This window comes from Gekko japonicus, unplaced genomic scaffold (genome assembly GCF_001447785.1).
Source record: "Gekko japonicus isolate JY-2015 unplaced genomic scaffold, Gekko_japonicus_V1.1 scaffold748, whole genome shotgun sequence".
NCBI classification, from domain to species: Eukaryota; Metazoa; Chordata; class Lepidosauria; order Squamata; family Gekkonidae; genus Gekko; species Gekko japonicus.
In genome coordinates this window covers 1-26,692 of record NW_015164206.1, presented here as the reverse complement: position 1 = coordinate 26,692, position 26,692 = coordinate 1, and the positions used below count along the sequence as shown (strand labels likewise).

The 26,692-nt window shown below is 46.0% G+C and overlaps 1 protein-coding gene across 1 annotated transcript in view; it reads left to right on the top strand.

Annotated features, from left to right (window-relative positions):
* Positions 1–24,558, top strand: part of LOC107108023 (protein-methionine sulfoxide oxidase MICAL3-like) — a gene marked incomplete at its 3' end in the record, with an annotated part of 130,460 nt that extends 105,902 nt beyond the window's left edge. Inside the window, exons 7-18 of the mRNA XM_015408406.1 lie at positions 1,320–1,420; positions 2,705–2,962; positions 5,014–5,129; positions 5,846–5,972; positions 6,651–6,744; positions 7,918–8,065; positions 8,284–8,480; positions 9,838–9,950; positions 11,509–11,571; positions 14,456–14,629; positions 17,383–17,475; positions 24,460–24,558. Coding sequence (XP_015263892.1) covers positions 1,320–1,420; positions 2,705–2,962; positions 5,014–5,129; positions 5,846–5,972; positions 6,651–6,744; positions 7,918–8,065; positions 8,284–8,480; positions 9,838–9,950; positions 11,509–11,571; positions 14,456–14,629; positions 17,383–17,475; positions 24,460–24,558 — 1,583 coding nt within the window. The remainder of the gene's footprint in view (positions 1–1,319; positions 1,421–2,704; positions 2,963–5,013; positions 5,130–5,845; positions 5,973–6,650; positions 6,745–7,917; positions 8,066–8,283; positions 8,481–9,837; positions 9,951–11,508; positions 11,572–14,455; positions 14,630–17,382; positions 17,476–24,459) is intronic.
* Positions 24,559–26,692: the final 2,134 nt, after the last annotated feature.

Below are 26,692 nucleotides of genomic sequence, written 5' to 3'. Positions count from 1 at the left end.
TTCTACCCATCTACCTTCCTTCCTTCCTTCCTTCCTTCCTTCTTTCCTTCCTTCCTAGCTTTCTCCCTTCCTTTCTTTCCAAAATAATACAATTAACCCCACTCTGTCTCCCCCCCTTTTCTCTCTTTCCCCGCTCTCTAACTCTGTCTCTCTCTCTCTACCTCCTGTTCTCCATTCCTCCCTTCCACTCGCCCTTCCTTCCTATCTAGGGCCCGTCGTCTACCGCCACGACGGGCTTTGCTTACTAGTTTTCAATAAAATACAAGGCGATCTGCAATACACCTTCCTTATTTCTTTCATATAGCAAAATGCTTCACAGAGGATTTAAAACGGCCAGCTTTGTGGGGCAGGGCTGTTCACAGGATATCTTGCGTAAGCAGTTGTGGTGCCAGCACCTTGCCCTCCCAGTGACCCCTACTGCTGCTTAGGGTAGATGCCTGCCATATTTTCTGGTTCTGGACAGGGTCCCCACCCCCCACCCCAAGTTGTGCTTGCAGATAAAATGACGAGCCAGTCCTAAGCATGCTTACTTGGAACTGAATTCTGTTTTCCCTCTAACGTGCACTTGCTGCCCCTCCCTGTTGTCATTTTTTTTTATGACTTCTCACAAGTCTGATCATTTCTTAGGAGAAGTGAGTGTCTACCTATCTCCCAGTAGGGCCAGAGTTCACTCAGTGAACTTCCTTGGGATGGAAGTGCCGGTCTAAATTGTCCAATAAAAGTCCGTAACCTCCCTTCCTCGGCCTTTTCTCTAGTTAGTTTTCCTGTGGTTCTGTGTGGCTTCAGAACTGTTATCTGTTGCTGTAATAACGAACAACGAAAGGGTGGGGAAGGACTCCCTGGATAACCATGACTTGCAATCTCAATTTTGAGTTCTCTTTACAATCAAGTGAACTCAGTTGCTGAAGGTTGCTCTCACTAAGAACAGAAGAGAACAGAAGAGAAGCCATGTTGGATCAGGCCAGCGGCCCATCCCGTCCAATACTCTGTGTCACACAGTGGCCAAAACCAAGGTGCCATCAGGAAGTCCACCAGCCGGGCCAGAACTCCTGAAGTCTTCCCACTGTTGCCACACACACACCTAGCACCAAGAATACAGAACATCACTGCCCCAGATATAGTGTTCCCTCTATGCCTTGTGACTAGTAGCCACTCATGGACCTCTGCTCCACATGTTTGTCCAATCCACTCTTGAAGTTGTCTTTAAGAACATAATGTGTAATTGTACAACATTGTAGAGCTCATTTTGCTGCCAGGTGCTCTTCTGTTTTGTATTTACTAGGCCACTGCTTGGCTCTCTGTTTTCGCTTTTATCTCAGGCATTGATCTGGAGAACATTGTCTACTACAAAGATGACACCCACTATTTTGTCATGACTGCCAAAAAGCAGAGCCTGCTGGATAAAGGAGTAATACTGCATGTGAGTGAGTGTGCGCGTGCACTTTGAAGTCTCTGTGAAACACTTAACTGGGTCTCAGTGGATGAGAGTCTGGCCTGGTTAGTTAATTTATTAAATGTGTATCTTTCCTTTACTTCCATGGAAGTCAAGGGGGCATGGAGGGAGTTCCCATGCAAGTTCTGATCAGACCGAGATCAGCTTTTGTGCATTCCATTAGTGTTCTTGTATGCTGTTTTGCTAACAATTTAGAACCCAGCATTACAATGATAAAAACCCACCTCTGTGTGGTACATAAAACAGGCACAGCACAGGTAGCAGACATCATCCCTTAATCAGTATAGCTCAGAGGCATTCTGGAATAAAATTGCTTTCTACTTAGAAGCATAGAAGTAGAGAGCTGGAAGGAATCCTAAGGGTTATCTAGTCCAAACCGCTGCACGATGCAGGAGATTCACAACTTCCCCCTGCTGACTCCCCCGTAATAAAAGTCCAGGCAAAATAAAAGTCCAGGATCCCTGGGCCAGTCTGGTCTGGAGGAAAATTCCTTCCTGGCCCCAAACTGGAGATCGGCCTTACCCTGGGCATATAAGAAAACGCCATGAGAGCCGAGCACTCCCCCCCCCCTCCCCAATCTCATGATCTGCCTGAATTCATAGTGAGTCGGAGAATCAGAAACTCTCCTGTAGGTCCCAGTCAACTGCCTGACTTCAGTGGAGGTCATTTCCCACAGGATGGGTTTTCAGGTACACCGAACCCAAGTCTTATAGGACCTTACAGGTCAAAGGCCTCAGCAGGGCGGTTTGCATCAGGGACCTTGAATCTGTGCCCCGAGACCTTCTGTTTAAAAAGAGGTTGGGGGTTTGTGATATGTGCTGGTTTTCATCCTCCTCCCCAATAATCCAATTTGGGGATTCAGCACCAAAGATCTTTGCCACAAAAATGGGCTAGAGAGTTACTTTAAAAAGTGTGTGTTGCATTGCCAGCCATAGCGGCAACAGGGAAACCACACAAACCCGATCCTGTGTGGAAGAACCCCTAGGAGATTTGAGACCATCCCCTGGAAAGGGGCCTTGGCTCAGTGACAGAGCATCTGCTTGGCACGCAGAAGGTCCCAGGTTCAATCCCCAACATCTTCACTTAAAAGGGTCAGGCGGCAGGTGATATGAAAGACCTCTGCCTGAGACCCTGGAGTGCTGCTGCCAGTCTGAGTAGATGAGACTGACCTGGATGGATTCAGGTTTGATTCCGTGTAAAGCAGTTTCATGTGTCGTCATGTGATCCTGATCCTCCTTCCTCGTACGGCAGGACTACGCAGACACGGAGCTCCTACTCTCGAGAGGGAACGTGGACCAGGAGGCTTTGCTCAACTATGCCAGGGAAGCAGCTGACTTCTCAACCAACCAGCAGCTGCCATCACTGGACTTTGCCATCAACCACTATGGACAGCCAGACGTGGCCATGTTTGACTTCACGTGCATGTATGCCTCCGAGAATGCAGCCATGGTCCGAGAAGTGAGCCATCACCAGCTACTTGTGGCGTTGGTTGGAGACAGTCTGTTAGAGGTTCGTTGTGGTCGTCCCCCCCCCCCCCAATAGCTTAGTTAACTGTTTGCTGAGTCAGTGTTTGGCTTAATTCCTTGCCTGTCGCCACTCGTGAGTTCTCAAGAAACATCAGTGTTTGAATGTATGTAGCACCGTCAATGCTCAAGGCATTAGAATGACAAGGGCCAGCCTCTCTCCCAAGGGGGGTTTGTTGTCTAATCTGTAGATGTAGAATCAGCTCATTACAAGGCTCACTGTAGAATTTGAGCAGGTAAAGGAAACTGGAGGGAAATTAAAAGAGGCGAGGGAAACAAAATGTTTAAAGGATTTATCTTCAGAGGGGGGAAAAATTGCCTACTGAGAGTAATTCATTCTTCTGAACACGGGAGAAGGGCTGTAGCAAAAGGCATCGCCCAATGGAACTGGCCTTGGGCTGGAAGTTGGTGTCTTCGCCCGCATCACCTTTAGTCCGTCACTCACAAGCCAGCATGGTATAGTGGTTAAAAGCGATGGACTCTAATCTGGAGAGCTGGGTTCGATTCCCTGCTCCTCCTCCACATGAAACCTGCTGGGCCACCTTGGGCGAGTCACAGTCACAGTTCTCTCTCAACTCTCTCCGCCCCAGCCGCCTCACAAGGTGCCTGTTGTGGGGAGAGGAAGGGAAAGGCCATTGTAAGTTGCTCTGAGAAAAAGGGTATTAAAAAAACAACTCTTCAGCTCTTCTTCACAAGGCAGTCGGTTGGGGAGCATTCATCTGAGCTGAACTGGCAGTGGGCGTTGAGATGGTGCCTCACTGTCTAGCTGACTTTCATTCCTCTTTTCACATTCTCTCCCCCCCCCCACTCTGCTGGTGAAACAATTCAAAAGGCTTGAGTAAAAAAAAAAAAGCATTTAACTTCTGTTACGTTCTATAAACAGCTATCACAGTTCATTCAAGGTGAGAGCCAGCGTGGTATAGTGGATAAAGTGTTGGCCTAAGATCTGGGGAAGCCAGGCTGGAATCCCCGCTCTGCCATGGGAAGCTCAGGGGTCATCACTTTGGGCCGGCCTCGCCTCCTCAGCCTAACAACCTTGTGAGGATAAAGTGGAGGAGAGGAGAATGATGGAAGCCGCTTTGGGTCCCCCACTGGGGAGAAAGGCAGGGTATAAGCGGAGTAAATAATATAAAGGCGTTGCTAAATGCCATTGGGTGGGCTGCGGTGGCTCAAGTGGTTAAGACGCTGAGCTGCAGACCGGAAGGTCGGTAGTTCAGCAGTTCGAGACCCGAGTGCCGCCTGACGGAGTGAGCTCCCGTCTCTGGCCCCAGCTCCTGCCAACCTAGCAGTTCGAAAGCAAGAAATTGCAAGTAAATAAATAGGTACCACTTCGGTGGGAAGGTAACAGCATTCCATGCGCCTCGGCATTTAGTCATGCCGGCCACATGACCACGGAAACGTCTTCGGACAGCGCTGGCTCTTCGGTTTGGAAACGGAGATGAGCACCGCATCCCTAGAGTTGGATTCGGCTGGCTTTCGAGCAGGGGAAACCTTTACCGTTACCTAAATGCCACTGGTGTCTGGCATACCTGGCTGCTGTTCTGTAGTGATTTCAGGGTCTTGTTGTACTCTCGTGAGCTGCTTCTGAGCGTCTCCCACGTGAGCATTAGAGGAGCAGGCGGCCATCCTGATGATGTGTGAGGGCTGCAGTTTCTGCACTTCCTCTCATTCCTGGAGCGTCACCTCAGGGGCAGAGGAATGCTTTAGTATCTCTTTCATTACCCGTTGCTCCCTCCTTTTTCGAGTTGCTCCCCATTGTTGTGAAAGGGCAAAGGGCTCAGAGGAGCCTGTAGTTGTGCAGCAAACAACCATTAGCAGCTTGTGAGGGCATATCTTGTTTTAGGAAGCTGGCCCCTGGGGTTCAGGGAATACCGATACCTCCATGAGATGCATCTTGGACTCCCAGAAAGAGGCTGGCTCCTGAAGCAATCATACAAATATGTTTCCTCTGAAGGCTTTTTTTTTAACCTCTCTCCTTCTTCTTCCCCCTCCCCTTCCCGCCCTCTTCCCAAATCCTTCCTTTTTGCTCATTTGCAGCCGTTCTGGCCAATGGGAACTGGAATAGCCAGGGGCTTTCTTGCTGCCATGGACTCTGCCTGGATGGTACGAAGCTGGTCGCTCGGGACGAGCCCTTTGGAGGTCCTTGCAGAGAGGTAAAGAGATCCTTGAGCCCCTTGGAAGGGAAGGGCAATTGCAAAAAAAAATAAAATAAATGTGTTCATACTTGTCCAGCAATGTACAGAAACGCTGTCGCTCTTTTAGTGAGTTACAAACTTCCACGTAGGGAGGAAAAATCAGGCGGTGGAGCACTTAACCAGCCGCAGCTCATGAAAGAAGGATGCAGCGAAGTACAGGCTGCTCAGACTCTCCTTGCTGTCATCATTGCCCGAGAAACAATCAGTTCGGAACAACCCGAATTGGCTTCCCATTGGAGGAAAACTCAGCCAAAGGGAGCTGTAGGAATCAGCCCTCTTTCTGTTGAGTTTTATTGGGTGGAAAACTTAAGTTTCAAGCTGAGCAGGCAGGTCCAAGAAGGAATGCTTGAAACCTAAATATAATCCTCTAAACTTCAAGGTGCTCTGCACAGAATCTGTGGAAGTGAAAAGGCACAGCTAATTTAAGGGAACTGATAAGAACACAAGGGTGCTACACTTTTAGTTGTGCATGTGTCCTTGAGCAGTTGTTTGTCTTGCCAGGCACCAAATGAAAATGATAGCCAGTGACAATGCAGATATTTAAGCTTTTCACAGGACTGGGCAATATGAGTTTGCACCAAGGTGGCTGTTGCGTGAAGTACTGACTGCATCGTTCTTTCACTGGGCTTTGCCTTACATCACTGAAACTAGCACTGGCATCTCTTCTTTCCTAGAGAGAGCATCTATAGGTTGCTGCCTCAAACCACCCCTGAGAATGTGAGCAAAAACTTCAGCCAGTACAGCATTGATCCTGTGACCAGATACCCAAACATCAATGTCAACTTTCTGCGGCCAAGCCAGGTGATCGCTTTTGTTCCTGAGCGTTCCTGTTGCCCTCGATGCAGCGTGAATCCTGTGCCACCTTCGTGTTGGGGACCTTTGAAGTATCTGAATCTCCAGTTGCCTCTTCACTGCATGTTGGATGAGATTTGGGGAGGGATTGCTGGGGCAGCAGGGGAGGTCATGGCTTAGAGTGGATAGAAGGGCAGGTGGGAATAAGGGGGACTTGGTGCAGAGCTCTGTCTGGAAGGTGAAATGTCTGCGCACATGTATGGATTTTGTTTAGTACGTTTTTTAAAAGTGGAGATAAAAGCAGAGACAAAGCTGGTGAACAAAATGAGCGAAGTTATTTGGGAAGTCCATGAGATCGGAGGGAAGGTAGAAGATGTGTATGAAGGGGGCTTGCTGGAGCTCGAATCTGTAAGTGGTTGTGTGTTGAGCAGATCGAGATGGAGTGGCAAAATACATATGATGCTGTTGCAACCCCCCCCCCCCCCCGTACCAGGTTGTCACAACTTTGCACTCTATGCAGACTCTGAGCATAGTATTCTAAAACATCCTTTAAAATAGGCAAAGTTTGCAGTGTGCAGTAGAAAGACGTACTCGTTCCAGTTCGACGTTGGAATAAATCCCCTTCCTGTTGACATGCTTTTTCTGAAGCCCAACGAGATGTGCTTAACCTTTTTGAACTCCCTGCAGGTGCGTCATTTGTATGATACAGGAGACCTGAAAGACATTCACCTGGAAATAGAGAATCTGGTGAACTCCAGAACACCAAAGTTGTCACGGAATGGTAGGCCTCAGCTCAGTCCCATTTGTTTATCAGCCTTTTCTCCCTCTTCCTAGTTCTTAGAGTAGAATATGTACAGGCTGCTGTCAAGGGCGTGCTCAAATGCTTCATGAACTTTTCAAGAGCATCAACTGGGGTGTTTCCTTGGAATTTTTTTAATGATCTCTTTTTGGTTTCTCAAGTTCTATGAACATTACCTGCATTTTCAGCTTTTGATGTGCGTGCACACAAAGAACCTCAAATCAATTTTTTTAATATTCGCAGCCATTCAGTTAGTTTGGAAGATACATTTTTGGGAGGGCTGTGTTACATTTTGTTAAAAATAAGAAATCAGTTCTTTTAAATGAGGAAGTCAGGGTCTTTTTTCGTATTAGATTAGTGGTGAACATTAGAAAAACAAAGGATCAGTTCAGCTGTAGCACATGGATATAGTTGGTTTGTGAAATCAGGATTTGGCTTGCAGAGGAACCCTGAAATCCTGGTTTGCTTGACAAATGCTGTTTCCATTGACTTTGCTCTGTCCTGGCATCTCTGCTGCCACAAAGTACATGAAAGCAGCGCCATGTAAGAAGTCCAGACTAAGCCAGAATGTCTGTATTCATAAGCCATGCAAAACCACAGTTAATGGTAGCGGTGGCTCATACTCCAACTTCAGACCACAGTTTCAGGTTCTGTTTTGGCAGTCATGAACTAAAGGTAAAGGTTTCCCTTGCTCGAAAGCCAGTCGAATCTGACTCTAGGGTGCGGCGCTCATCTCCATTTCCAAGCTGAAGAGCCAGTATTGTCCAAAGACGTTTCTGTGGTCATGTGGCTGGCATGACTAAACACCAAAGTGCACGGAACCCTGTTACCTTCCCACCGAAGTTGGTACCTGTTTATCTACTTGCAATTTCTTGCTTTCGAACTGCTAGGTTGTCAGGAGCTGGGGCCAGAGGCTGGAGCTCACCCCATCCCACAGCACTAGGGTCTCGAACTGCCAAACTACAAACCTTCTGGTCTGCAGCTCAGTGTCTTAACCTCTGAGCCACTGTGGTCAGTCACTGACTACCCATTGTAAATGGAATGGCCCATGATCAGATTTATACCATCATTCTGCATTACGTCTGAACTAAGTTAAATAGTTCTGTGCTTAGCTCAGCGGATGACAACCAACCCGCCTTGATCAATTTGTTTCAGAGTCGGTAGCTCGCTCCAGCAAACTGCTGGGCTGGTGTCAGAGGCAGACGGACGGATACGCCGGTGTCAATGTAACGGATCTTACAATGTCTTGGAAGAGTGGCCTAGCATTATGTGCCATTATCCATCGATACCGCCCTGACCTCATGTAAGTAACTGAACTGAAAACAGGAGAATAGATTCAATTTTCATGTGAGGTCATCCGGATTACTGGAAAGGTTGTCTAATGACCTCCTTGTGGTGGAGGGCAAGGCGGAGCTTGTGATTACCCTGAAGGCTCATGGTTGGAGGGAACTGTTGGTGAAGTCTGAGAACACAAACTCTCCCTGTAAGTTTGAGCATAGCAGTGTCTTTTCTATTTCGCAGAGACTTTGATTCTCTGGATGAGCACAATGTGGAGAAGAATAACCAGCTGGCATTTGACATTGCCGAGAAGGAGTTTGGAATCTCCCCCATCATGACCGGTAAAGAGATGGCATCGGTTGGTGAGCCCGACAAGCTGTCCATGGTCATGTATCTCACTCAGTTCTATGAGATGTTCAAGGACTCCTTCCCTTCCAATGGTAAGAAACCTGGGGCCTGTTTGCTAGAAAGTGCAGGACATTTCAGTGGCCAGCAAGCTGTTTTTGTTCTCGAATGCATCCCACTCTGAAGCTTTGCCAGGGCCTGACTTCAGGGGGGAGGGGCTTTGTGTCCGTGGTAAATCACCTGCTTTGCTTGCAGAAGGTTCCAGGTTCAGTCCCTGGCATCTCCAGTTAAAAACACCAGGCAGTAGGTGATGTGAAAGACCTCTACCCGAGAGCGATGCAGCCAGTCGGAGTAGACAGTACTGACCTGACGGACTCATGGTTTGGTGAGACTTGCCCTGATTCAGCACTCTCACCAAATCACTACAGCAGAAGCACACGCCGTATATCAAATCAAATCAAGACGGACGCCTGCTTTGGGAAAGCACGCTGGCTTTGGGGGATTCAGAAACTTTGGGGCCTTTTATTGTCATAATAATTCTGTTCCATTTCTCAGGCTCTGCCCCTTTGGCTGTTAATACCTTTGTGTAATGTTGCTGGGCCTTGCTATGGGCAGCTGGGACTCGTCAAGGCAGTGCGGAAATGGCACCGTTTGGCATCACGGCAGGGCTTAATATAAAGAACGAGCCGTGCCGCATGGGGTGGTGAAGCTTCCCACTTAGAAGAAATCCGTATTGGCCAGTGGTCTTCTTGGGGGAAGAAGAGGCTGCTGCCTGAGAGGGAACAGAGTGGCTTCTGCTGCCTCTTCTGCGGCTAAATAGATGATTAGTATTGATAGCGGTGCCTGAAGGCTCAGCTGTGCTTGCTATGAAAGTCAAATCTGCTCTGCACTGAGTCAGTGGATGATGTTTAGGCATTAAAAAGAAGTGCTGGTGACATTGCGCTTGTTGGATATTCCCAATGCCCCCTGCCTGCCGGCCACCATCCATTGACTCGGTGTTTTATTTTATTTTTATTTATATATTGGATTCATGAATCACCCAATCCCTGCTATTGCTGGGCCCTGGGTGATGTACAGTATCCGTAAAACACAACCAGATAAAATCATTAAAACATTAATAACACATATCCCAAAAAAAAAAGAGAGAGAGAGATGGTGAATACTAATTAATCCGATTTCAGGCTGTCGTCTACTTCGTGAGCAGGGTGGAAGAGGGCAAAATAAAGGTAAACAGCAGGAGGAATGAGAAGGTGTAGGAGGAAAGGCCCCAAATGACCGGATGGCTCTAGAACAGTCAGAGGAAAAATTCTTTCTCTGCAACATTGATTAAATGGGGGGACATGGTTTTGAAAATTTTGGTGTGTATTGAAGTGTTGAGTTGAAAGGAAAGGAGGCTCCTTTGCTATCTCAGGGGTAGATACTCAGCTGGTAACATTTGCCTTTTGTTCTCAGACAATCTGGAACTGAACGCTGAAGAGAAAGCAGCATTAATTGCTAGCACCAAGTCTCCTATCTCCTTCTTCAGTAAACTGGGTCAGAGCATCTCCCGGAAGCGGATGCCAAAGGTAGTTGCCGCTCCTTTCAAGAATCAGACTCTGGAAAGAGTGTTCTATGTGTATTCTTGCCCCAGTCTGGTGAGGGGAGATGACCATGTGAAAACATGGTGTGCTTCTCCTTCTGAACTTGGAAAATACCGCACATAAAAGGATAATCGGTACTCTTTTAACAAGCATTTGGCTGCTGATACACATGTTCAACCACTGGTATTTTCTCTGCTGTTCCCGATTCCCCTTTTCATTTTCATTTACTTCAGTTATAATCTGCTTTTCTCATTAAGACTCAGGGTGGATTACAGAATTAGGAAACACTGCGAAAGAGGCTAGTGTAATATATGCAACGAATAATGCAAGAAAACCGGATTACAAAATTAAAGAACAGTAAACAATGCAATAAAAATTACTTTTTTCACAAGCATTAAAACTATAAGCCTATTTCCTTTATAAAAAATTTTCCCCTGAACAATTCCATCTTTCACATTCTGCAGAATAACAATAATATGGGAATCTTCCTGAGCTCATCATTCCTTCCTACGGAAGCCACATCCGAGAGAGCTCGGGGATGAGCAGCTGTTGCCAGCCTCTCACCCCTTTGCAGGATGGCATATTCAGGAGGCTTTGCTCCGATGCACTTTGTGCCACTTTAAAAGAAACAACAACTCCATCCATGATGCTGACTAGTCTTGGGCATATACATACTGTAAATAAAGTTTTTCTTTTAGAAATGAGGTTATTTTTATTTTATTTTTTGTGATTGAGGCAACGGTAGGATGTTATCAAAATATTGCTGGCTGCTTTTGATTTATAAAACTCAGCATAGAAAAGCTCAGTAAAACAATTAATGGGCCTGCTGAAGCCGTATGCACATGTCCTGATTCTGTGATGAAAGGGGTGTGTGCGGCTATGAAAGGAACGTTGACACAGTCGTTTGAGTGGGGCAGTGGTCCTGATTTAAGCTTCCTTCCCTATCCAAAACAGTGACGGGTGCTGCCACGTTTAATGGATAAACAATAAAAAGATGAATGAACCCAAAATACATATGTTAAACAACCAATTGCAAAACTGATTAAAACAAGAAAAAGGAACAGCGTATGAACGCTGTCTCTCTACCGGCTTTATGAACAAAGTCCAAGCGGTCGTATTCTTTAGGTTTAGATTAATTTTGGCCAGAATGCTGTTTCCCAGTTGCTGTGCCTACATTGAGATTGGCCATTGGCATACCTTTGCAGGCTTATTGCATGGGTCGTGAAATGAGATGGAAGCACTTGGGGTGCTGGGGCATTGAAAACTTTGATTCCCCACATGGAAGATGAGCTTCTGCATACTGACAAGGAAAGGTCAGGGCGAAGCCTTGTTAATTTTTGTCAAAGTGCAGATAAGAGTTACAGGATGTACTTTGGGCTGAGAGATTTCCCAAGTCTTGCTAAGTGGATGAGTAGATTGTGGTGACTGGTTGCAGCTGGCATGTCCCCGATCCTGCTGCTGTATAAAAAATCTGCTAAGAAAACTGCCTGACAATGGGCTGAGAAATGAATACTCTATTCCCACCCCCTTTTTCTTTGCTTAGGATAAAAAGGAGAAAGACCTGGATGGTTCAGGAAAGAGGAGGAAAACAAGCCAGTCAGAAGACGTAAGTATTTCAGTTCCCCTGTGGTCTTTCTCTGCCTGTAGCAATGCTGTCTCAAATGGACTTTGTTTTCACGGGGAATCCAGGGTTGCAGTGGATACAGACCGGGTGGCCTGGAGCACAGAATCTGGAACGCAGGCATTGCACTGAATCACTGGGATTGCTGATTTAACAAAAGAAGTATTTATACTCCTGAAACAGTTACCAATTTAAAAACATGAATGAGAATGATTAAACAGTGGGGTTTGCTGCCAGAGGATGTAGTGATGGCCACAGGAATAAGCAGCTTTAAAAGGGGCTTAGATTCATGGAGGATAAGTCTTATCAGTGGCTACCAGCCATGGTGACTGAGGGGTGCCTCCACATTCAGAGGCACCAAATCTCTGAATCCCAGAGCCAGGAGGCAACACCAAGGGAAGGCCTCGGCCTCTATGCCCTGTTGTTGGTTCTCTAGAGGAACTGGTTGGCCATAGTGTGAGACAGGATGCTGGAATAGATGCACCACTCTGCTCTGATCCATCAGGGCTCTTTTTATGTCCTTATGAATGGGATGGTGGCTGTACAGAGCAGAGCAGGAGGATCGAGAGCAGACAGCCCTTGGATATAAATTGGGGTGGCTAGAAGGCAGAGCTCCTCTTGTAGAGCAGCTACCAGACCTTGCTTTCTTTCCTCCCACCCAAACTTTGCAGATCAAGTGTCCTCCCTTGCATAAGGTGGTTGGTGCTGTGATATATCGTGCTCGGGAAAGAGGAAGACTCAGCATGGGATGTTTGCCCTCCGTTTGCAAGACCCGAGCAAGGCTGTCAAAGACAGGACATTGGGAGGTCATTCATTCATAGGGGTCACCATCAGTGCTCCCTCTAAGCTGTGGAATCTTGCGAGCAAAAATTCTACTTTGTGAGCTTCTGGTATTAAAGTTGTGAGCAAGCGATTTGGCCACTGCGATAATTAGTTTGCTCCGGAGCCATCCTTCCTGGGCTGAGACAAAAAAATTGTGAACCAGAGGCTAAAAAACTGTGAGCTAGCTCACACCGACTCAGCTTAGAGGGAACACTGGTCACCATAAGTTGGGAGCAGCTTAATGGCACTTAGCGCACGTGCGCGCGCACACACACACACACACACACAGAGGGATCAGCAGTAACATTGACTTGAGTCGCTTAGTGGAACACATGTCGGTCTGTAGCATCAAAGAATCCCAGACTCGTACCACTGAGACTCTGCTCAAGACCTCTTTCGTTTTGCAAGCATTGAGCATATGCAGCCTGTACAGCTGCACAGGCTTAAAAAGGTCCTTAAAAGGAATACTTAAACCTCATGCCCTCAGATGAAGAGGATAAACTTTTGTCTGGGCAGCACTTCAGAAATTGTCTGTGGACTTTTTTTATGATTGAATCCTCTTTCGTACAAAACTAAATTCCTTCCACCTAGAAAAATTGCACTTCAAGCACAAGGGTTCTTGCCTAGTCCTTTTGGTGGTGTGCCTAGTCCTAGATAAAAAGTCCACATGGTCAAAGCAATGGTATTCCCAGTAGTCATGTATGGCTGCGAGAGCTGGACTATAAGGAAGGCCGAGCGCCGAACTATGGTGCTGGAGAAGACTCTTGAGAGTCCCTTGGACTGCAAGAAGATCAAATCAGTCAATCCTAAAAGAAATCAACCCTGACTGTTCCCTGGAAGGCCAGATAATGAAACGGAAGCTCAAATACTTTGGCCACCAAATGAGAAGGGAGCCCTCACTGGAGAAGACCCTGATGCTGGGAAAGATTGAAGGTCAAAGAAGACGGGGACGGCAAAGGATGAGATGGTTAGACAGTGTCATAGGTGCAACGAACATGAAATTGAGCAAACTTCAGATGACGGCAGAAGACAGGAAGGCCTGGCGGGAGCTGGTCCATGGGGTTGCAAAGAGGCGGACTCGACTGTGCGACTGAACAACAACAACTAGTCCTTTTGGCTTGCTTTCTGTGTGGGTGGGAGGTCTTCTATTTGGTTTTGTTCATAATTTTATCTTGCCTTTCTCCATCATGACACTCATGGGATTCCCAGGAGGCCTCCCATCCAGGCAGGAACCAAGTTTGCTTAGCTTCATGAAGGTGGCTGCATCCTCTGGGACCATTTGAGGACACACACACACACACACACACACACCAATGCTACAATTTGGAAAAGTTTTACCCGCTCATCTGTGAATTACATTACATTCTTGGGAAGCCAGGTTATTCAACAGAGCTTTCAGAGAGGTGTAGCTGTCTTTGAATACAGCCTTCTCTGATTTATGGTCATCATTTGACGTATTGCAGGAAACGTTTCCAGTTGTACCTGGGTTACAGCCCCTCCGTATGTATTCGAAGCTTTCAAGAATGTGCGAAAACCATGCAGCACATCCTGAAAGAGTGCATTAGAATTTGCAACCATGAGCAGTGAGAATTGACTCATTTGTTTACTTGGTTTATGCCCTGCTTTCCTCCCCTGTGGGGAGCCCAGACATTTTACATTGTTCTCCTTTTCTTCTCCACTTTATCATCACAGGAACTCTGTGAGAGAGATTAGGCGGTATGTGGCTGGCCCAAGGTCACCCAGCAAGCTTCCGTGGCGGAGGAGGGGGTTCGAACCTGGGTCTTCCAGATCCTACCCCAGCATTCTAACCCACTTGTATGAAACACGTGGCAAGAGTTGGATCACATTTAGTTCAGACAGCCTGGTTTGGGTACCCAACTGCATCTCTGCTCAATTATTCCTGCAGTTTTGTGTTTATAGGAAGATGAGCGTTGTGAGGCGGGGAAACTGAGAAGGAGATATGCTTTGAAATGCATCTGCACTTGGAGCAGTATGGAGAGGATCCACGAAGGATTCCATTAATGGACAATTTATACTGATTTGGCAGGAGGACAGCTCCCGAAGCTACAGAGAAGAGAGGCCTACCCTGGTGAGCGCCCTGACGGAGAGAAAAATCGATGCCGCCATCGGGAACCAGAATAAAGTGAAGTCCATGGCAACGCAGCTGCTGGCCAAATTTGAGGAGAACGCACCCGCGCAGTCCACAGGCATCCGGAGACAGGTATGGGGCAGTTTGCAAGCTGGGTGCCTTCTTGGACCTCTGCTAGCGGCTTAGCTGGCGAAGGGAGTCTTTTTGTACGTCAGGGATGACCTGGAGGCCTTTTCGTTTTGGTGAAGATAGTAAAAGCTGGTACAGCAAAAGCTTTGTTTCCCAGTACTCTTGGGGGAATGGGGTTTGCCAGGTAATCAGATGTCCAAGAAAAACCAATAAATAACAACTGTGCACTGACCAACCCACCCAAGAGCAATAGAAAAGACTGAATAAAACCTGAATGATTGTTTACCTGTTAAGAATCTGCTATGAGACTTACAGTATTGGCTTGTAGCTCCTGAGGAAGGACCTGAAGTCCGAAACACTAATGCATACCTAGGAAAAGTGTTGAAAAGTGTTGGACATCTGACTTCATTGTGGACATCTATTCCAGACTTGATTGTTATGAGAGATTGTTATTCTGGACTTTGTTCTTTCCCTTTGGGATATTATGAATTTGTGTATTATCCTATGATGGATTACATGCATTGAATTACTTATTGTATTGAAGTCTCTTTTCTATTGCTCTTGGGTGGGTTGGTCAGTGCACAGTTGTTATTTATTGGTTTTTCTTGGTCATTGTTTACTGTGGACTATAAGTAATCAGATGTGCCTGTTAACAAAGCTTTTACCTGGTGGCCAGTGGACAGCAGCGCCAGCCGAGCAGCAACCGTGCCCAGGAACTGGCTGAGACCCCCAGCACTCTCCCAGCGCTGACCTGTAGCCACCCCAGCAGGGTGGCATTGAGAAGACAGCAGTGCCGGGTGGATTGTGCGTGAGGGACTTGGGCAGGTGTTGGTTAACAAAGCTTTTTGTCTTCTTCAGTTCCTGAATTAAAAAAAAATATCATGTGTGCCTGTCATAAGCTTCTGACTTGAGATTAGAAAGCCAATTCCTTTCAGGCACTTTTTTCAGTGGTTATGGACTTCTCCCCCAAAAGGTCAGTGCCAAAAATACAGAAAGCATTTTTGCACGTTGTTTCTTTCTTTGGCCAGATCGTCCTTTGGTACTGGGGGGGTCTTGACTGGGGGCCCAGTTTGTGCAAACCCCTGCTCTGCAGCCCAGGCAGCACCCCTCATCCCCTCCACAACACCATGTTTGTGTTACATCCTGGGGTTGTGCCTACGTGATTTGTGTGCCTCCTCTAAGCAAATCATCTGTAAAACCTGTTCTTGGTATCTTGACATCTGCTGAACATCTGGGGAAGGCCCCCCCCAATCATATGCCCTGTGAAAACCCTCCGTGCATAAGCAGCTCTCCTGCTTTGGGGAAGCTGGTCGTGGTGGCCGGCACATTCCTCTCATTAACTGGGTGTACTTTTTAAATTTAACATGCTTAAGCGTGACACAAATTATCTATTTTTGGTCATTGTTATGAAGAATCCATTTTATAAGAAGAAAGGCAGAGTTGTGAATGATACTATGATGGGGATGCCTTCAGGGCTAGGAGTGCCTGCAGTAAAAACAAACTCATGTGGGTCAGCTAAGGAAACCGCATCCCCCCCCCCCTAAGTGAATGCAGAAACTCTGGAGGGGAAACTGTCCCGTGAACACACAAAGCTCTCTTAATACAAAGTCAGACCATTGGTCTGCTGTTAACGGTCAGCAGTTCTCCAGGATCACAAGAAGAGAAAGGCCCTTTTTGAACACTTAGTAATGAAGAACCTGTGCCTGGAAATGCCAGGGATTGAACCTGTGCAGTGGACGTGCTCTGCCACTGAGCCCCGCCCTTTGCCTGTCCTGCCTCATAACCCAATAGACTTTTGAGCGTTAAAACAAGACATGGCCAAGAAGCTGCCAAAGAGCATTTTCGTAGCACAGACACCCAACTCTTTATCCTCCCTGTGTCCATCTCTGGTGTTTCAGAAGGAAGGATGCACTCTCCGAAGCTTAGCGGTAGAGAGAATCCTTCCTGATGCCAACGTGCTGTGCTAAGTTGCAGGAGCCAGGCGACAAAGCCATCTTAGGTCATCTTCTACTCCAGTAGCTGAAAACTCCTCCCGATTTGAACCTTGATGGATCGGCATAAACAACCAGACTAAAATCATAGCTGTATATATCATTCGACCTAGTCCCCCAGACAATAAGAGGGTTAGAGGTTATCAGAGTAAATGACACACAAGACCGTATTTTATTTCAGCCCATATTTTATTTTCATAGCAGAGGATAGACACTTAGCTACTGGTACAATGATTTTGGGCAACCCCAGCCAATGAAATTTTAAGAGTCTTCTGCTCGGGAAGCAGTTATTTATCATCCAAAACAGGTTCCATAAAATCCAGACATGCCTTGACTGTTGAATCTACAATAAAATAATGCGCAAGCCAACAATTCAGTCACGTTCTCCAAGCAAGGACAGAGTCTGCCATCAGCTGGCATAGTTTTGCATCTTCCTGTTACCAATGCCGATGGTGGCACATTAAACCTAGCCTGTGTAAAACCACGACGAAACAACGAGAGCTGTACATAGAGGGCTGTACAGGTTTCCATATTCCCCGCCTTACTTGTGTCCCTTTTCATACAAATTTATATTTTATTTGCCAACTAATTTTTCCTTACTCCATCTTTTTTCCCCCCTCCTAAATGTCTGTCTGCTGATTCCCCCCCCGGTCTGATTTGTACCCTTCCCCCTTGTGGGTTTCTCTGTGAGTTCCGTTCTACCTTTTATGTAAACGCCCACTGCGGCCTCCATCCTGCCATCCCCCCATGACCTGCATGCCACAGTGTGCCCAGCCTTATCAAGACCGTGCTCTCAGCCAGCCAGCCTATCGCCAGAGAGAGCAGGGCCGTCTGGCTCCTATACCTCAATGGAAACAGGTAAAGCCGAGTTGAATGAATGACTGTGACGCTCGTTCTCATCTAAGCTACCCACCCCCACTGGCTGCTGCTTTTCCATTCCAAGCCACCTCCAGTATTTCAGGCAATACACGCAGGTGTTGTTGTTTTTAGATGGAGACCTGAATGTCTTCCACTAAGTGAACGTAATTTGCGTCAAAGAGCTGGAAGTAGTATCTTTCACTTCTTCCTCTTCTCCGCCCCCTTCTTGACAATCTTTGAATATTTGAGCACAGATTGTGATTTCAAGTGCACTCCTATTCATTTGAATAAGAGCAATCTTATTCGCATTACTTATTCCGATAACAGTGCACTCTTATTCACATTACCTGTTCCAACAATAGGATCACTCTTAGGAACAATTCCCACGAAAATCAATGTCTGAATGTGTTATACATAGGAAAGCAGGAAGTAATTTGTGTCTAGTGGGTTTCAGAAGAGCTAGATTCGAGACCAGTAACACCTTAGAGACATACAAGATTTTCGAGGTACAAGTTTTTGAGAATCAAAGCTCACTTATCAATGAGTGTGTAATCCAGACTTGATTTTGAGGTGTTTGGGGTTGGATTGAGGAAGCTGTTAATGTGTCTAACGCGTTCTGATATTCAAGGGATCACTCACAGCTAAAGACTGAAAAATACAGAGTTGGAATCTGGCCTCCTTCTGGCCATTAACAATATTTCCATGAAACACAATATAGCTCTCAGAGCATGCTTTGTGCATTAGTTCCAAGTAAATGGAAATTGCCTAATGTCTCATACTCAGTACATAGAGGTCACTGAATCATGCCAGTGATTTGCGTTGCAACGTACACATTTGAAGTCTGAAATCTGCTCACTCTTCCTGGTGCTGATGCAGACTTTTACTGTTCTGCCAGTAAGATTTTGATCCTTTCTTCAGCTGTGCTGGAGGAGTTACTTTTGCTAGTACAACAGGCTTTTCCCCCTTGAGAGAGTTCTGAGGTCGGCTGTTGTGTATCACAAATCTTTCTGCCATCTGCGTTTTCGAACCTCTGAGACTTTGTATATTTACAAAGCAGCCGTGAAACTTCAGAGAACCGCATCCTCCACAGTAAAAAAAATAAAAATAAAATCTCTTTTCCTCCTTTCATAAAAGAGAGAACATCTTGGAACGTATCTTTGATGTAGGTTTAAAAAAAGTGAGCTTGCCTAACTTGGAGGAGACAATTTAGAAACTGGAACGTATTTTATTCATTTCTCTTCCTGATCTGGCTTGTGATGGCCACGCTCCTTTAAACATATTAGGGACCAGAACAGCTACCTTCCTGAAACTAAGCTGAAGACAACTGTCATCAGCATGCACTTAATTAATTAATTGAACGTGAACTTAATTAATTCGTTCAAGCTGCCGGCATGCAGCACCTGGTGAGCTCAGCAGGTTTCAGGTCGGTAGCTGCGTTGGTCTGTAGTAGGGGAGCAACACTGAAGTCCAGCAGCACCTTAAAGACTAACGGAATCTCAAAGGCCTAAGCGTTCACTAGTCAAAGCTCCCTTCAGATACCTGCATCTTTGGTTGAAGGGATCTTTACTTTTCCAAAGCTGTCTATATATTTATTATTTGTATTGATATCTCGCCCATCCCACGAGCAGGCTTGGGGGGTAACATCATGCAACAATACGATAAATACAGTTAAAAATTTAAAACACAGTAATAAGCGTTAAAACAAATCACAATTCAGACAAGTCAACGGGTTGTGGGCAATGTTCCCTCTAAGCTATGGAGTCTTGTGGGCCAAAATTCTACTTGGCGAGCTCCTGGCATTAAAGTTGTGAGCGAGCGATTGGGCTCCTGCGTAAATTAGTTTGCTCTGGAGCCGTCCTTCCTGAGCAAAGGCAAAAACGTGTGGGCCAGAGGCTAAAAAACTGTGAGCTAGCTCGCACTTACTCAGCTTAGAGGGAACACTGGTTGTGGGAGGTTCCCTGGCATACTATTTGGGTTGGTAGGTGGGTGGCATATATGGACACCCGCTGCCTCAGCCAAAAGCTCCGTCTCGCAGGCCCTGCAGAATTGAAGAACCCGCAGGGCCCTAATCTCCACAGGGAGCATGTTCCACCAGGCCGGGGCCAGGGCAGGAAAAGCCCTGGCCCTGGTCGAGACACGACAGACGTCCTTCAAGCCAGGGACAACCAGGAGGTGTTGGTCCACAGAGCATAATGCTCTTCAGGGCATATACGGGAAGAGGCAGTTCCTCAGATATGTGGGTCCCAGGCCATGTAAGGCTTTAAGAAGAAGAAGAAATTGAATGTATACCCCGCCCTTCACTCGGAGTCTCAGAGTGACTTACAAACTCCTTTCCCTTCCCTTCCATACAACAGACACCCTGTGAGGTAGGTAGGGCCGAGAGAGCTTTTTCAAGAACTGCTCATGAGAGAACAGCTCTGACAGAACTATGGCTTGCCCAGGGTCATCCAGCAGCTGCAAGTGGAGGAGTGGGGAATCAAACCCAGTTCTCCCAGGTTAGAGTCCGCGCACTTTACCACTACAGCAAACTGGCTCTCCCCCCCTTGAAGTAAATCCAGAAGTCAACTGGCAACCAATGTAGTTGGCAGAGCACCTGCCGGATGTGAAATCTTGTTGGTCTTTAAGTTGATACTGGACTCGAATCTTGATCTTCAGCTTACCTGCTATAGCTAGCATCATCTCATTCCTCAGGTGTTCACTTTGATGCTTTTAGCTCGAGTAGCGGCCTTTGGACCTGAAGCCTCTCATCTCATGCTGGCTGAAATTGTGCACACCTCCCTCTCTGGAGGTCTTCAAGCCAAAGCCGAACAGCTACCTCTAGATCCGGAGTCCTTGTATTGAGCAGGGAGTCAGACAAGAGGACCATAAAGGTTATTTGGATACAAATCCTTTTGCTGCTATTTGAGGCTTGCTCCTGAGTTCCTCTGTATTGGATTGTGACTCTAAGGACGATTCACACAATTCTTGCTTTCTATCCAAACTCCAGCTCTTTGCATCTATTTATACCCCGCCCTGAGCCTTTCCACGGGGAGGGCGGGGTATAAATATACATAAATAAACAAATAATATAAATCTACCTAGATTTTGGCATCCCTGTGATAAAGCAGTCATCTGAATATTGTCAAGGTTGCAGCTCACCTGTGACAGAGCTAAACTGCTTTAGGGTAACCTTCCTAGTGTTTCACTTTATGCCGTAAATGATTCTAAGCAAGTGCTGTTATCTTGATCAAAGACGATCAAATAACAAAGCCCTTAGAGAATCACAGCAGAACAAGTGATTAGGAAATCTCTTCTTCCCTCACCACGAGTAACACTTCAGTGTACTGTGGGGCAGATAAGTAACTTTCAGCTGTCCTGTTCCTGGACCTACAATATAATATTACTTGAACCTTTGCTCTGAGGCGGAGTTGGAACGGAGGGTGGGAATGCTGACCAGATTTCAAGATTACAATACATTTATGGGTTGTGCCACTTTGCACACTAAAGTATCCTCAAGGATGTTTCTAATCCAGTAGAACTGGGAAAGCCATTAAAGTGGTTTATCACTAGATGCTTATGGTGTCCTGTGGTGGTGAGGAATTTGGATTGGACGATATATCTTTCATAGTATGCATCCCCCATCTGTAAATCTCCCGCTCCAGGTTACTGTAAAAAAGAACAGGGGAGGAGGAGGAGACTGTAGATTTTCCTGTTCAAACCTCTGTTACTTTTTAGGGATATGAGCAGGCTGATTTCCTTTCTCTGTTCCTACTTTTTTCCCTCCCTTTGCTGCTGTCAACAGAAGGGCAACAAGCATGCTAAGCTCATTGTGAAAAGGCAGGTGTCCTCCTTCAAGTTTACTAACTAATGTTTTTCTGCATACCTATGAAGTCATTGGGTATGGGGGGGGGAACTCTGCCTTGTCTGTGGGTGGCCCCACTTCACTAGCTATGGACAGGCAGTCAGCCATCAGCTCTAGTTTTAGAAGCAAATTGCTCCAGCCTCTAAAGCATAACACACTAGATGGCCACAGGAATAAGAAAGAAGGAATATTATCTGTGTTAAGATCAATTAATCATAGTGATCTTGGTCTTCCTAATACTAAAGGGAATTAGATCTTCTATCATGTCGTTTCTTCAATGGTTTTCCTTCTGGCTCAACATGGGAATAACTTTCTAAGGGCAGTAATGTTTATGCTCCTTCACTGCAGTAAATGAGCCCTCCCCCATAAGTCTTGTTTGGACCTTGTTTTTTTTTTTGTTTTGTTTTTTTTTAAAGAATTTATTTATGCTTTTTCCAACAAACAAACAAACAAAAAATAAAAATCCGAATACATTCTTGTTGTACAAATCAGTTTCGGAGTGTTCATTATACATTTTTTTCAAACCATTTATACACTTTAAACCATCTTTTGTTATAAACATTATCGTCTCTTTCTGCTAATATCATATTTAATCTGTCCATTTCTGCTATTTCGAATATTTTTTCCATTATTTCTTCTTTTTTAGGTAGTAAATCTGATTTCCATTTTTTCGCTATTAGAATTCTGCTTAACGTGAGGATATATAACACAATACATTTATCATCCTTGTTTATTATATCAGGCAAAATATTAAGCAAGTAACTTTCCGGGTTAAGCTGCAGATCTATTCCTACAATTTCTTTTATCAGATATTTTACCATTTTCCAAAATTTTACTATTTTGTCGCACCTCCACCATATATGATAGTATGTTCCTACATTATTATTACATCTCCAACATACATCCGAGACATTTTTATAACATTTCGCTATTTTATCCGGTGTCCAGTGCCACCTGTAAAACATTTTTAGAATATTCTCTTTATAAGGTGTGGCTCTTACTATTTTTTTCGTTTGGACCTTGTTAAACCACAGAAATTCACATTCTTGTTTATTTTTGGTTTTGAAGATAAGGTCATATTGACTGCACAACACAAATTTAGGATTGCATTGGCTGGGCCTGTTATTGATGGGTTTCTGTTCTCAGCGTGTCGGATAGCTTCTAGCATTAAAATATGTGGATTCCTACCACTTCTGTAGGCCTTGGGTTGCTGGAGTGGGGGTCAGCTTCCTGCCTGTAATGTAGTAAATGAAAATGCCTTCTGTGTAGCTCCAGTGAACTTCATCACTCTAACCCATTCTCCATTTGCATACTTACCAGCACTTGAATGTGTCTGATGTGCCAAGTGTGCTTGTGAAATTGGAAGTTGCATGGTTTTAAAGGCTGAGGGATGGGGGAGGTCAAGGTGTTCTATAGATGCACTCATCTGTGAAGTGTATTGACTTGTACTTGTTCTTGGAGGGGAATACGTGTCCAGCCTAAAACTGTCTTTCTTGATGCTGCTAATACCAACCAGCCTCTTCTGTTTAGAAATGGGCCTTCACGTGAATGAGAAGTGGCCCGGACTACCTTGGCTTCATCATGTGCTTCATCATGTGCAAACCTCCCTTTCGTTTAAACCCATTAAGGTGTATGTTCTTCACTGACTGTTTTTGCACACTCAGAGTGCATCCTACTGGAGGATGGGAAACATTCCTTAATGTATGCCATGGATTCTACCGGCCCTACAGAGGCGGCTTCTTTACCTGCTGGGAAAGCTGTGGAAGGTCACTCCATGTAGTTCCTATTTTTTGCCTTGTTTTAAGCCAAGGTGCTCAAGGTGCATCTTTCAGTAAAGTGAATTTATAGATAGATGGATGATGGAGGAAGGAAGGAAGGTGTCTACAAGCATGGACGCCTTCAAGAGGAAATTGGATAAACGTATGGAGCAGAGGTCCGTCAGTGGCTATTAGCCACAAGGAACTCTCGGTCTGGGGCAAGTGATGCTCTGTATTCTTGGTGCTTGTGGGGGGCGGGGACAACAGTGGGAGGGCTTCTAGTGTTCTGGCCCCACTAGTGGACCTCCTAATGGCACTTGGTATTTTTGGCCAATGTGTCGCAGAGTGTTGGAATGGATGGGTCATTGGTCTGATCCAGCATTGGCTTCTCTTATGTTCTCTCAAGGCAGGCAGGGAAAGCCAGGTCCAAAGGGAGCAACAGATGGAAAGATACAAAACAGAAGAACATCTACTGCAACTTGGTTTGACAAAACTGAAAATGAGGCACACAGCCACTATCACTCTCTTTCAGTTCACAATTACATATAATGTTCAGAACCTAACCTAACATTTTAGAGATGAGCCATTAGCACCTTCTGGCATGTATTCTTAGTTTATTTGAAGGATACAGGATATTTCTGTAGATTAACTAGGCTGATTGCAGAAGAGTTTTTCAAACATCACGCACAACTGCTAAATATTAGCAGTTTTGTTCTGCTGTATGTTGGTGCATTTGAGGTTGCGCAGTTACAGGACTCCGTCCATTCTGACCTCATGTACGCAGATCTCCAGATTATTTGAATCTCGCAGTTCTGTCTCCCATGTTAATGTGACCCTGAATGCCTAGAAGTCTCGCTTATCCCAAGTGGAAATGATCCAAAGGCCTGTCCCTGGAACCGTTTGAGCAAATCAAGTTGTACGCAGGGCGCGTAAGGTGACAGGCAGGCAGGCAGGCAAGGACTTCCACTGATGCTGGATCCCGCCTGAGGAAACATCCGGAGGATTCTAATGTTCTGATCTGTGGCATTGTCTATTTGCGCTTGTCCTCTACAGAAGAAAAACAAGGCCATCCTCCTCCAGGATGATGCATTCCTGAGGCCTTATTCACAGAAATAGCAAGGGGGAAAAAATGGTAAAAATTCATATGGTCCATGAAAAAAGTCGCCAACGCATAGACTAATGTTCTCTCGGGGAGAAGGCTCGGCTGAACTGTTTCTCCCCGACAGTTCCCTGTGTGCAGTGGAGGTGCATTCTGTGTTTATGGCGCCCCGCCCAGCGGTACAGCCCGGGAACGGTTTTAACTAATTCATCAGATGTTTATAAGCTGTGGCTTGTGGCCTTGGCAATGACCATGTTTCTCCCCCCCCCTCCTGTTTTTAAACAAAGATGAGGAGAAAGGAGCGTTCTCGGACCTGCCCCAAAAAAGTGATCATGCTCTCTTCTTCCTCCACTTGCACTTCCTCTCCATCGTACCCCAGTCAGCAGGTGATTTCTTTCTGCATGCGCTGTCCTCCTCCCTTCTCTTCCTGCTTCCACCAGACCCGCCTGCTGCTCCTCTTCTCCCGCTTCCACCAAAACCGCCTGCTCCTTCTACTCGGAACATTCAGCAGACCTCCAAAGCCCCAGGGATGCAGATTTTTTTTAAACAAATAATCTCCGTCCACTTAAACCTCTTGCAACCCCCATTAACTTTGCTCTGTGTTTTTTTTAATATCAGATAAGAAACCAGAAGTCTGAGTAATGCTACTGTTGGTATGGCTCTGTAATCATTCACTTAAAATATTAGCGGCAGCAACAGAAGTGGCATTTCTGGACTGCAAAGAGAACATTTCTTTTTTTCTCTCCTGTTTTTTTTTAGTTTAGGCCAGTGGGATTTTCCTTGATACTTTATTTAATTATACCCAGGCTGCCACTTTTGGTCCTCAGTGGGGACCCAAAGCACCTTATAAGGTCATTCTCCCTTCCACCATTTTACCCTCACAACAATCACCCAGTGAGGTAGGATAGGCTGCGGGAGACTGACTGGCCCAACGTCACCTAGTGAGCTGTCATGGCAGAGTGAGTCTGGCGGGTCCTAGTCCAAAATTCTACCCACTACACCATGCTGAGAAGAGAATTATGTTTTAGTGGTTCTGTGGGCCTTCAGACAGCACGGATGATGAACACATTAAATTGCCTTGTACTGAATCAGACCCTGGGTCCATCAAAGTCAGTATTGTCTACTCAGACTGGCAGCGGCTCTCCAAGGTCTCAGGCAGAGGCCTTTCACATCACCTCCTGCCTGGTCCTTTTAGCTGGAGATGCCGGGGATTGAACCTGGGACTTCCCACTTGCCAAGCAGATGCTCTACCACTGAGCCACAGCTCCTCCCTACTTGTTCTAGTGGGAACCCCTGGAGCCAGCTTGCCTAGGTCTTTGTTTCATTACTGGGGGTGGCAGATGGGGTTTTCATATCAGTTCATGGCATTGTTCTCACACACACACACCCCCCTCAGTTTTTACCTTTTGGAAAGTATGAAGTTTATAATGTTCTGTATATTTTACAAGGGAGTCCTGCCTCATCTGCCTCATTTTCTCAGGAGAACAAATAATTTGCTCAACACTTCTTAGGGTTGAGCTCCTTGTGATGTGGGAGCTGCTGCAGTGCCATTCCCCCCCCCCAAAAAAAATCAGGGTAGTGCCTGAAGCTCTGGATCGCCTAGGGAGGAGTCCACGTGACAGGCTCCTTTGAGCCTTAACATTACCCCAGCAGATGCTGCTGCTATGGGAAGGAGTGATATCACAGTACCTTGTCTCACAGCCCAGAGTTTCTTGGGTTACCCCAGTGATGTGGAAATAAGCTGTGCTGCAACATGCCTCCCAGGGTAACATAAGAGCCTCTTCCTAATGACTGTCATGGCTAAGCTGGGTCTGAACCTGGATCTCCACTGTGGAAGAATGGTTTCCTTTAGTTCCATCCTCTAGATTTCCTTTAGTTCCACTACGGAAGAATGATTTCTTTTATTTCCATCCCTTGTTAATTCCATTGTTAATTCAGAGTTTTCCAATAGGCAGAGTCCAAGGATTAAAGAGAGAATGCTCCTTATTCTCCCCCAGTGTCTCTGAAGATCAAAGATGGGGGGTGGTGCACATTTTTAGGTCCCACGGGTGCACGCTTGCTCTTCAGGCTTTGGTGAGTGGAGCGGTAGAATTCATGCCAATAACAGTGACAAAATAACAGAACGCTTTCAGACGTGCACATTCCCTCTTTCAAATGTCAGGTTTCAATTTAAAGAGCAGTCTGATGGGAAGGGTGAAGATTCATTTCTGAATTCCACTTTCATGCTAGTAGGATTTCTCAGTCCTTCCCCTGCTGTAACGTAACAGCAGGTGGGGGTGAAGGTAGAGTGGGATCACACAAGCCCTGCTAGGTGGTCAGTCTGTGATAGCTCCTGACAGGTACAATATTCAGCTGTCTTGTTCAGAAAAACCTCCTTGGGTTAGTAAGGAAGTTACCCTGTCGCGACAGTGTAAGAGGAAATGATTTCACTGCACCGATCCTGTAGCACTACAGCGAGGCAAACTGGGCATTATCTAAATAACTTACCTACAATCATAATAAAAGTAGTAGCAGTAGACG